Consider the following 12,291-nt stretch of genomic DNA (forward strand, 5'->3'; position numbering starts at 1 on the left):
GCAATATTCTGCATATGCTATGTGGATCATTTTAGCTGTTTTTTTTTTATTACAATAATATCATTAATGATAATATACAATATTCATTATTTTCTTATAAAAAAAATCTTTTAAATATTTAATACTATTTTTATCTTCCTCTATTACTAGGATTTAATATAATTACCATTCTTATGCTTTCCCTGGCAAAACGAAACAGTAGAAATGCATGTTTAATAATTGACTATTATTTCGACAAAAATAAAACAGATAGTTAAAGTTTAGTGTACAAGTATATAGCCACGATGAGACCGTAGAGAGCCAGTACCTCGGCGAAGATCAGGATCAGGATCATGCCGACGAAAAGTCGTGGCTGTTCGGCGGTTCCCCGTACTCCGGCGTCTCCTGCGATTCCGATGGCTATTCCGGCGGTGAGTCCAGGCAATCCAACGCTTAAGCCGGCGCCCAGGTGGACATAACCCATTTCCGCAGTGTACTCGTCGCCAATCGATCCGGAAATCAGCACCGAAACCACCAAGCCGTAGATCGCAATGATGCCGGCCATCACCACCGGAATTATGGACTTCATGATCATATCCGGTCGGTTCACAGCCATATTGGCAATCCCAATCCCGGATACTGCCGTTCCGTACGAAGCTCCCAAAGTGGTGAATATAATCGCGAAGGCAGCACCAGTGCATCCCATGAAAACCGCGTAGTCGGGGTAATGTTCCTCCTCTGCGGCGGTAACCATCTTGGCTTATTCGTATTTTCGTATCTTCCCAATCCAATTATTAATCTACTTGTATGCGAGATTGAAGTAAGTCACAATGCTTTCTTAGATTTTTTGGTGAGTAACACAGAAATATTTTAAAATCCTATGAGATTTCCCAAGTCCATATTTAATACTTTTAAAATCTATGTATTGTTAATTTTATTTTTATAAATTATTTTTTGTTTTATTTATTCTTTGAAATTTTTTGTTTTTCTTTGAGCACGTTTTAACTTTTGAATCGAAAATTCAAAAGGCGAAAAAAAAACATCTCAACCAGAATCTTAGAGATTTCTTCCAAAAATGAATAAATTATTTGGAAATAATAGCTTCTTTTTTTTAAAATATATATTTTATATTTTACAGAAACTTTTAGAAGATAATACATGATTTCAAAATTATCTGTAGTATGAATGAAGCATGCATATAAGCATATGCTTTTCAATAATACAGTTTCATTAAGAATAGTTTTTGGTCAGTTTTTATTTATTATGAACTTGTCTGCTTTTTCTAATTTAAAATTGCTTGCTGATGTTTTTTGTAGCTTTTTCAAATGTCTTTGAACTTTGTTTTCAAAGCAAAATCTTATCCTTATGCTAAAAAAGTTTACACATTTATGAAAGTGTTCCTAGCTTTCTACGGGTTACGCGAAATTTATAGCCCCGAAGGACAGCAAAAACCATTCTTGGTATTGAAAATCGAAGCTGCGGTTGCTTATTCACTTTGAGTGGTTTTCCCCATTGACTTTCAACGCTCTTTCCGCTACCCTCCACTTGTTTCAATTAAACAAATTGGAAAATATGAGCCCGACTCGACTATCGAGCTTAAAAGGGCGACACTTTTGCAAGTCCCCACACCTCAACAATGCTGTTTCGTTTCCTTAAAATGGAAATTTGTTGCCACCGCTGAGGGGAAAACGTGGAATTGTTTGTGGGGCCTCAATTGCCCCCACTTCGCCATTGCGTTTTTATTTGTGGCCCCAACTCGGCTGCTTTGCATTTTGAATACATATTCCGCATTTTCCTTGGGGGAGCTTGTAACTTAGTCAGTAGCTTTGCGTTCCGTGTGATGTGATTGTTAAGTTGGCACAGATTTGTCACAGTCGACTTTTGTCGAGCGAGATTCTTGATTGCTTTTTGCCCAGGGAAGCGGAATGTTCTAGTCCTGCTACTTTTAAAAAGTCCATTACTTATTTTTGGTTTGTTTTAATTCTATGTTTCACACACTGCCTAAATTTGTTACTTGTTGTTTGAAGTAAATAAAACTACTTCAAAATATAAGGTCATAGTTAAAATATCAATTTCAAAGGTTATCTTACAGCTTATTTGGCATTTGAGGTATTTGAAAATCTCAAAAAGGAAAAAACTGTGTACAGACATCGTTTACATATTACATATCTCTTTTTTAGATCACCCTCCCAAAAAGAAACAATTTTTTGAATCCTTTTTCTTTAGGATTTATTTTTATTTAAAACAAGAAAGGAAGACAACTTCTTCAAGGCGAAGTTGATAAACCCTTGCAGTATTACAAATCGACTACATTACGATTTCTGTGCCTATGTTACTAAAACCAATGCAGTTGTTTCGAATTTGCGCTGCATTTTGCCATTTTTTCTATGGCAGCTATATGATAATATTGTCCGATTTTAATTTAATTAAAACCATCATTTTATAATATTTTATATTTATTACCAAATCTCTGTATTACAAAGACAACTTTTGCGAAAGTTTTAAGCAGATAGCTGGAAGTCCAGTTGTGGGTGACCTTTTGTCATAAGTTGTCATAATCGTTGAAATAACTAACATGAAAATGGGTCAAAATTTTGATCAACATTAAAATGAAAATTTTGAATGCAGATTTTTAGAGAATCAAAACACAATTCTTTAGAGATATGCCACTTTGGAATCGGATTAAATTTGGTAAAGTTATGGAATCTGAAAGCCCAATTATTGGACCCCTTTTTTTAAGTCATCGAAAACTTAGAAATAACTAACATGAAAATGGGTCAAAATTTTGATCAACGTTAAAAGGAAAATTTTGAATGCAGACTTTCAGAGAATCAAAACACAATTCTTTAGAGATATGCCACTTTGAAATCGAATTAAATTTGGTAAAGTTATGGAATCTGGAAGTCCAATTATTGGGACCCCTTTTTATACCCGTTACTCGTAGAGTAAAAGGGTATATTATATTCGTGCAAAAGTATGTAACAGCTAGAAGGAAGCGTTTCCGACCCTATAAAGTATATATATTCTTGATCAGGGTCACTAGCCGAGTCGATATAGCCATGTCCGTCTGTCCGTCTGTCTGTCTGTCCGTCTGTCCGTCTGTCTGTCCGTCCGTATGAACGCTGAGATCTCGGAAACTATAAAAGCTAGAAGATTGGCATTTTGCATGTAGATTTTAGAAGTTCCTACGCAGCGCAAGTTTGTTTCAAAATGGTGCCACGCCCCCTTTAACGCTCACAATCGCTTATATACGATTTTAAAAATTTAAATATTTCGGAAAAGTAAAAATGCAGTTTTATTGTGTTTGTCAATACCTATCGAAATGTAGAAGAAATTTTTCAAATCGGACCATTCGTTAAATAGTTATGCGTGATCAAAGTTTCTATCTACATCTCCCTCGCACTCCCTTTACCTGAGTAACGGGTATCTGATAGTCGGGGCACCCGACTATAGCGTTCTCTCTTGTTTAAATCATCGAAAACTTAGAAATAACTAACATGAAAATGGGTCAAAATTTTGATCAACGTTAAAATGAAAATTTTGAATGCAGATTTTCAGAGAATCGAACCACAATTCTTTAGAGGTATGCCACTTTGAAATCGGATTAAATTTGGAAAAGTTATGGAATCTGGAAGTCCAATTATTGGAAAATTTTGAATGCAGATTTTCAGAGAATCGAACCACAATTCTTTAGAGGTATGCCACTTTGGAATCGGATTAAATTTGGTAAAGTTATGGAATCTGGAAGTCCAATTATTGGACCCCTTTTTTAAATCATCGAAAACTTAGAAATAACTAAATGAAAATGGGTCAAAATTTTGATCAACGTTAAAATGAAAATTTTGAATGCAGATTTTCAGAGAATCGAACCACAATTCTTTAGAGATATGCCACTTTGAAATCGGATTAAATTTGGTAAAGTTATGGAATCTGGAAGTCCAATTATTGGACCCCTTTTTTTAAGTCATCGAAAACTTAGAAATAACTAACATAAAAATGGGTCAAAATTTTGATCAACGTTAAAATGAAAATTTTGAATGCAGATTTTCAGAGAATCGAACCACAATTCTTTAGAGGTATGCCACTTTGAAATCGGATTAAATTTGGTAAAGTTATGGAATCTGGAAGTCCAATTATTGGACCCCTTTTTTTAAGTCATCGAAAACATAGAAATAACTAACATGAAAATGGGTAAAAATTTAGATCTTCGATTTTCGAATTTTCGGCTCGTTTCGACATATACTACCTGCAATAGAAAGACAGCTTTTGGGAAAGTTTCAAGCAGATTGCTTTAAATGAGGGGTTTGTTTGCGTAGAAACGGACAGTCAGACGAACATGGCTAGATCGACTCTCCTGGTGATGCTGATTAAGAATATATATACTTTATAGGGTCGGAAATGCCTCCTTCACTGTGTTGCAAATTAAATTAAATTACCCTCTGCAAGGCTATAAAAATATAACAAAGTATAAATAATTGGTCCACATATATAAAATATGTGGTATTATTTAAAGGCAATAAAGATTGTTTTCACTTGGTGTACAGGTAAATGGCGACAATCAGTCCGTAGAGTCCCAGGACCTCGGCGAAGATCAGGATCAGGATCATGCCCACAAAGAGGCGGGGCTGCTGGGCGGTGCCCCGCACCCCCGCATCTCCGACAATGCCGATGGCAAAGCCCGCCGCCAGTCCAGAAAATCCAACGGAAAGTCCTGCGGCCAGGTGGATATACCCCTTGCGAATGGTATAGGTGTCCGACAAAGAACCGGCAATCAAAACGGAGACAACCAGGCCGTAGATCGCAATGATGCCGGCCATCACCACCGGAATGATCGACTTCATGATCAGCTCGGGTCGCATCACGGCCATGGCTGCGATTCCGGTTCCCGACTTGGCAGTTCCATAAGCTGCTCCCAAGGCCGAGAAAATGATGGCCGATGCCGCTCCCATCGATCCAAAGAAGAACGAATAGGACGGCCTATCCTTTTCAGCAACTTCCTCTGGCATTTTCACTGCGCTTCTGCAAACAAATATGGGGTAAGTCCGCAGCGAATACCTAAACTATCTTACCGATTACAATACTCAAATCTCCAATACTTTCAAATGCGTCCAATTTTCGACTGGACTGTTTAGGTAGATATATTTTATGAATTGTTTGATTTCGTTTATTGTATATTCCCCGCCGTCTCTATACATTTTTTTTAAAATTCGTGTGATGCCTTTTATAATACTTTCAAATTTTGCACTAATGGGCAAGAGGAATTTATTTTTTAAAAAAGAAACATTCAAGTTAGTGAAACATAGTTATTTAACCAATAAGTATAGGTTTTACAGTTTAAACCTAAATAAATATGTATTTTATTATTTTAGGCACATAAAGACAGTAGTTTTTTTGATTTGGTTCTATTTTAAATTAATGTATTTTTATTCTACTGTAAAAATGGTTACACTTGCTGCTGTTTTAAAAAGAAATAATTGTTTTACATTTTTATATCAATGTTTAATTAAACAAATAATTGATTTTTAGATTTCAAAGAATGCCAATGGGAAAATGCCAAGACATTTGTTTTTTTTTCACATGAAAACTCCAGCATTTCCTGCCACGGTTTCATCACCTACAGCAGCTAAAAGTGCGAAAGGTTTTCCATTTAAGATTTATGCTGCGTTGAGGGATTTAGCATCGAAATCCTTTCTTCTTTTCCATTTTGAGCTCCTTTTGGGTCTTCGAATCCATTGTTGGTGCTGTCGCTGCGCTTTGTTAGTTATTGTTTGGCCCGCTTTTTGCAACTATAAATCGTTTATGTATTTTGTTGAGTGCGAGAATTTATCGCTGGAGCTGAATATGAGAAAGGAATCACATAAATACAAATAAATCAAAAGCATTTCGAATGGCAATGGCAATGGCAATACAAACAATCTTTTCCTCCTGCTACGAAGAATGGAAAATTGAGAAATATAAATGGGCGAGTGTGGTAGTGTGTGTGTGTAGTGGTGGCTGTAGGCAGGCTAGACTGTGCTGTGCGAAAATTGATGTCTTGCCTCATAAAAATAAGGCATCAGAAGAATCGCCCGAATGTGTTTTTGTTGAAAGCAACATTGTAAATTTTATGACTTTTTTATGCGCTGAAATCTATAAATTATGTAAACTGACACTGACAGCTGTCAACCGAAGGCTCAGCGACAGCTCCAGTCGCACTCACAGGCCCATTCGGAGTCCCATTCTTGTTCGTCAGTGCTGTCTTGCTTTTTTTGTTAAAAAAAAAATTTATTTTAGTTCAATCAAATATATAATGTATATAATTAATTTTTAAACTGAGTAGGTGTCATAATTAATAGTTGTAAGCATCATAGAACTATGATCTTTATAAGTATTAATTATGGAAACTAGTTAAATAAATAATTCTTAATAGGTTGGTAATGTAAGTTACGGTATACGCATATTGAACAATATTAAACATAGAATTCGGAATATTCCATTTACTAAGATAATACATTGGTTCAAGAAGGGCTCAAAAAAAAACCCTTAAGAATTAACAATATTGGTAAAAGTCCTTCGAAATGTTGTTAAATTTTTAAAAGTACCATCGATGAAAATAGAATAGAATATTAATTCAAACAAGTATATTGACAGATAACTTGAAAAATACTACAATAATATACATCCAGAAAATGGGCTTTCAACTTTGGGCGAAAATAAACGTTGTTTGAGAATTTTATTTTTAAAGGACTGCTGTGATTTTCAACTATAATCATCACAAATAAATCTAGTTTTTCACTTGTACACAAAGTACCTAGAAATTATTCCCATTGGTAAACGAATAAATATTGAAAAATAAATCTAACATATTAAAGAAAATTGAAAACTAAATAGTATACTGACCTAGTGGTATTTTAAAAATAAAATTCTTAATTCGGTTTTTTTTGAACAACTCCAAATAAGCTATATTTGACTATAAAACTGCTGATTTGGCAGCACTACTGCTCCGTTGCTAGCAAGCGGAACGGTTGCAAGTGACACATGTGTCAAATGGTCGATGGGGAAGCGCGGTAAAATTTGCTATTCCCACTGCCTGGGCCTGGCTCCTTCGGCAGAGCACTCCGCACCACTCGACACCACACCGCACCATGCCACCAATCACCGCCCGACGCACTACGTCACCCAGTTCCTGCCACACAGCATCGCGTTTCTGGCCAGAGTGAACTGATGACTCGAGATGATTAAATGATTGCGAGCGGCAATAAAAAAATTGATGTTTCGAATTATTGCTAATATATATATTATTTTATTTTTTCAAGCCCTATTTGATTTTTTTCGGGGGATCCAGTTGGGCAGAGCCAGTCAATTTTATATTGTTTGCTTTTTTTATGGCATTTGACAGTGTACAAGTTTTATTCTCTATTCCTGAAACATCTATTTTATATGGTGAGCAGGAGTATAGAGTACCAAAGTAATGGTTTATATACCATATTGCTTAGAAAGAATAATGATAACATAGCTTTATTTAGTTCCAAAAAAAACGATGTTAGTCTTAATCATTAGGAAATTTAAGTTTTTGAATGTATATCACAAATAGGTTTATTTGAAATATAGCCAAGGTAACTTGGAGTTATTGTTCATTGCTTATAAGTGTCACCACCTAAGTAAGTAATATTGTTAAAAAATAATGATAATACTGCTTTTTTAGTTCCAATAAACGATGTTAGTCTTGATCATTGGGAAATTTACAAGAGATATGTTTATTTGAAATATAGTTAAGGTAACTTTGTATTATTGTTCATTGTATATATGTTCCACCACCTAAGTAATACCATGTATATACCAAGCCCCTGTCATATATTATCCTTTAGCGTACCCTTGTCCCGATTATTTTGCTCACTGTAGTTAAGTAAATCACAAAGTTCCTGCCAATGTGCAATAAATGAGAGGCCATGGGTTTTCCTGGGAAAGCGGGCGGCACTAACATAACTAACGAAAGGAATTAACCAAAAATAAATTAACTGGAAAGCCCCGACCCTGAGGGGGCCACAAAAGGGTTCCCGGATTCCCATTCCCATTCCGACTCCCATTCCGGTTCCCATCCCGAATCCGATTCCACCGAGCCCGGGGTGTCAACCGCTCCACTCGCTGTTGCTTCCGCTGCGATGGAGACGCCTCATGGCAGAATGGATGTGTGTGACTTTCGGAATCGGATTCGGAATCGGAATCCCAAATGTGTTCTCAACATGCAATTTTTATTATTGACTGCTGGCTGTTGGTTTGCCGTTGTCGTGCTAGCGCGCTGCTTTTCAGTGTTTTCCGCCCGGCGAATCGTGAAAATGTCATTACTGTCAATCAAGTCGGCCAAAGGTTTTCCCCCGAAACCAAGAACATTAAAGCCCTTCTGTCCAACCAAGTGACAAATTGAAAAGTCCATTCCAAATTGAAGCGATTCTTTGAATGATCTAGCCAAATTGGAACTTTGTTCGTTAAAGACTTTCTGAACTATGCCATTTTAGCCCATCTTTTATATACATTGGATTTACATACATCGATTTGCGTTCGCAGCTAAAAATGTTCATTATACCCCAGTTTAAAAAAAATAGCATTAGGAAAAATACAAAAATTGTCAAAAAAGGAACTATTTTAGTTTGAGGTCCTATGCTATTCATTCCGGTTTGATTTGTAAAAATTATTTTTTTATTGATTTTTCTTTATTGTTTATAAGGGGTTACATCATGATTTTTGGCGAAAACTGGCCATTTATTAACATTTTTAGCTGTGAGAGCCAATCGATTGCGAATATTAAATTAAATTCAACGAAGTACATCATTCCAACATTTATTTCCCGTGGATTTAAGAAAACAACCATATCAAATTTTTAAAGGGCTTTTATGTTCTAACTTAGCTAAAATAGGACGCACAGCCAAAATAATGATGAAAAATATTAATAAAATGTTTTTTAAAAAGGCTTGCACTAATAAAAATTCGTGCTACTACCCTCGGAATTTGAATACATTTTTATATCAAGGTCTTGGATAAATATTTCCCAATGTTATTCACAACGGCGTGTGATTTTGAGGTCTTATTTTATGCATAACTTTACAGGACTGACAGGATGTTGTGCGTGTTGTGTGTCAATTTCCATATACTGACAGAAACACAGGGATGGAAAATTGAAATACGTCGGAGGAGTCCAGAGTCCAACTGGCGGATGAGTGATTGTCCACATGCATCGTGGACATTGGCGTGCCAAATGTAACGATTTAGGCATTAGGCGGAGCTTGTTGAATCCCGGAGCCGCCTTCAACTGGTCAAATGGACGGACGGACGGACAGTAGCTGATATATCTTTTATTATGTAGTTCTGTGTTGTCATAAAAATCGCCGGCTATTACTTGATTGTCCTTCATGAGAGCCATAAAGCCGTTGGCGGCCTATGGCCCATTGTAAAATGATTTACTCGCCTGCGCCCCGTTCATTTGTGTCCGAAAATCGTTTGGACTCACTGTTCCATTCTTTACTCACTCATTTCTTTATGGTTCGCTTTTTTACGGACTTTTGCAGTTTAACGACGCATTACTGGCACACAAAACTGGGTCCGGAATTAGAACTTGGTCTGAAGAAATCTATTTCATTTTTTCGGCATGGCGAAATTACTTTACCATTTTATTGTATTTATTCTTTTTGTCGTTTAATTTTGGGATTGGCTGGACTCTTTTTCATTTTGTGGATGATATTTGTATAGCAGTTGTGCGTAGAGTAAATTGGTATATTGTATTTGTCCAAATGTGCCTTCGCATAAAAAGAATTATTTCTTACCCTAAAAAACAGTTTTTTGGTTTACTAACATATACAGATATGCTCTGAGTCATTTTCAACAATTGTATAAATATGGTTCACATTTATGAACATCGAACGACTATAATTATATGAAATATCATATATCTGCTACAGGAACGGTAGTAAAATTTATCGGAAAATTGACATAGCCTTATAGTTTTTAATAGAAAAATAAAATTGGAGTTATTTTATTTTTTTTCTTGTTTTTTTTAAATATTTAAATATTTTTAAATAAATAAGTTTATGTTTGAATGTAGTTTAATTTAAATATTTTTACTTTAGAATGGATGCGTTATATAGGAACTCCAATTAGCGTGACAGAGTTTCCCTTTTTCAGGAGTATCTTGAGATGTCTTATCGATAAGGTCGACAGCTAGGAGGCTAATAATTCAGCTTCTTTACGGGTAACAGGATAAGAGGTCATCACAGGTGGCTACCGTCAAAAGGTTATCTGTCGACAAGCCTGAAATATGGAAGCGTGAATCTAATATGACATTGATTGGGGTGAGCGGTGAAAGTGAGAGAGTGCATTGTTCATCGAGATGCAGGTGAACCCCCTTTCTGCTTCAGTTTGTTACTCCGCTTTCGGTGTTTTTTTCAGAGTCATCGTTACCTACCACCCGCACGGCTGACTGGCCATTTCTACACTCGGAAAAATCATGCATTTCAATTTATTTTTATGTAAAAAGATCTCAGGTATATAAACAAATATTAATACTTTTCATGACGCGATCAACTGTATCCCTTATGCAATTAATTTGCAGTATTATTAAATTATTCATTTACATGTTAAGGAAAATAAGTTGATTTTCGGAATTCTCTAGCAACCAATAAATATTTCCATTAGTGCTGATCAAGAATTTACAAGCTTAGGCAACAGAAAATTATTCATAAATATATTTTATATAATACATTATGAGTTAGGAGTAAAATTACTGCTGTTGCTGTTCTTTTTACTACCAATTCTTTTAAATTAAACAAGGTAAATAAAACCGAACTATTAAAGATAACTAAAAACTTTAATAAATAATAATGATTTATTTAAATTTGTTAAAACACATTTGTAATTGCTTTATTCTAATGTTTTTTCTCCAAGTGTACATATAGAGATTATTGGTTTTTTTTACCGGCATTTGAGGGCATCAAGAGGTTTGGCACTGTCGTATTCTTGGGTTTGGGCCATGGCTTAGACAATCTGGTCAGACATGGCCGACAATCGACGTGGAGTAAAAACGTCTTATCATTGTTAGGCGGGTGGCTCAAGTGGAACAAATTAATTTCGTTCATTTTAATTATTCCTCTTCTTCAGTTCTGTTTCCAACTGTTCGCTTCTTATATTCTTATATTCCTGTCCGTCATACAAGTTGCCGTAATTTGAAAGCTATTAACTCGCCGGCTCTTAAGGTCAAATGTGTACGCTGGAATCATGGTTTAATTATTTAAATGAATTCACGTTCGGATTTGCTTATCTTTTCTCACATTGTCTTGCCCAAAACACGTAAGTCATGCACATCATTCAGTTTCTTTTTTTCTATAGGTCTTGTCATGAAGGTTCTACTTGAAAGGATTTCTCCACCCTTCAGAGGTACTCATCAATTAAGTGTTTGTGTTAGAATATTTGATATCATTTGGCAGTGGCTTTAACGAAAGTTTGTTTTTAGTGCCAAAAAAAATGATTAACTATATAGAAATGAAAGTGATTTCTAATTTAAACACAATAAAGTGTGTTTAATACGATTTAATAGAAGCTAGCTGGGAAATATAATATTCAACCTAGCAAATTTATCGGTATACAAAGCAGATGCATCCAAGTAAAAGATATTGTGATAAAAATAAAAGCGATAAAGCTGGATTACACGATATTTTTACGCAGGTCGGATGTTAACTGTTGACCCCGCGGCGAATCGCGTGTTTTTGGGCCGCTCGAAACTTCACACCCGGGAAACCACGAAAAACCCGAGGTACTACGTCCTCTTCGCCGGATTCCCATTATCGTTACTATTCCTGTGGCTTCTTGGGTTCTTGGGTTCCTGGGGCAAAATGCCGTGCTTTACTTTTGGCGAACAACACATGGGCACGCAATGTTTCCGCTGCAACGGCAGTCTAAAGTGTCCAATCAAGTTTTTGAAATGAAACCTAAATAACATGTCATAATAAATAACCTTCAAGCGACCCGGGGGCCTGCCAGTTGACTCTGGCCAACGAAGAAATCCAAAATCCTGTAATTACAACGTAAATCCAAAATGTCTCAACGCCGCACAGCCGTTGCAAACTCAGCCAAACAAACGCACACAAAGGGCCGAAGGAAACTTAATTCATATATCAAAAACTTTTTCGGACCGAGCAGTGGACGAGAGTAGCAATTTGCGCGCAAGTAGCCGGTCCACTCCACAACCAAGACCAAAAGTGCAGACCAAGTCCAAGACGTAGTCGTGCACTGGAAGAAAAGAGGTTAGAGTTTAAGTGGAAACATACATTTTTTTATTTTAATAAT

General features: G+C 36.0%; 2 protein-coding genes and 1 long non-coding RNA gene across 4 annotated transcripts; all 3 read right to left on the reverse strand.

Moving 5' to 3' along the window:
* Positions 1-253: 253 nt before the first annotated feature.
* Positions 254-771, reverse strand: LOC108036954 (V-type proton ATPase 16 kDa proteolipid subunit). Its single transcript, XM_017113365.2, has one exon. The coding sequence runs from the start codon at positions 731-733 to the stop codon at positions 254-256; it is 480 nt and encodes a 159-aa protein (XP_016968854.2). The 5' UTR covers positions 734-771.
* Positions 772-4,449: 3,678 nt separating this feature from the next.
* LOC108053484 (V-type proton ATPase 16 kDa proteolipid subunit) lies at positions 4,450-5,153 on the reverse strand. Of its 2 annotated transcripts, none has more exons than XM_017136155.2 (2): positions 5,056-5,153; positions 4,450-4,998 (listed from the first exon to the last, which is right to left on the reverse strand). In XM_017136155.2, the coding sequence occupies exon 2, from the start codon at positions 4,983-4,985 to the stop codon at positions 4,509-4,511; it is 477 nt and encodes a 158-aa protein (XP_016991644.1). In that variant the 5' UTR covers positions 4,986-4,998; positions 5,056-5,153; the 3' UTR covers positions 4,450-4,508. The 2 variants fall into 2 exon arrangements, with proteins under 2 accessions (XP_016991644.1, XP_016991643.1); XM_017136154.2 differs by having other exon boundaries at positions 5,049-5,116.
* Positions 5,154-5,540: 387 nt separating this feature from the next.
* LOC108053485 lies at positions 5,541-6,090 on the reverse strand. The gene is made up of 2 exons (XR_001769699.1): positions 5,893-6,090; positions 5,541-5,814 (listed from the first exon to the last, which is right to left on the reverse strand). It is a non-coding gene; the product is annotated as an uncharacterized LOC108053485 (long non-coding RNA).
* Between the last annotated feature and the right edge of the window lie 6,201 nt (positions 6,091-12,291).

This window comes from Drosophila rhopaloa, unplaced genomic scaffold (genome assembly GCF_018152115.1).
Source record: "Drosophila rhopaloa isolate 14029-0021.01 unplaced genomic scaffold, ASM1815211v1 contig_163, whole genome shotgun sequence".
Taxonomy (NCBI): domain Eukaryota; kingdom Metazoa; phylum Arthropoda; class Insecta; order Diptera; family Drosophilidae; genus Drosophila; species Drosophila rhopaloa.

Excerpts from the sequence above, each read along its gene's own strand:
- LOC108036954 (XM_017113365.2), bottom strand. The coding sequence starts at position 733 with ATGGTTACCGCCGCAGAGGAGGAACATTACCCCGACTACGCGGTTTTC.
- LOC108053484 (XM_017136155.2), bottom strand. The coding sequence starts at position 4,985 with ATGCCAGAGGAAGTTGCTGAAAAGGATAGGCCGTCCTATTCGTTCTTC.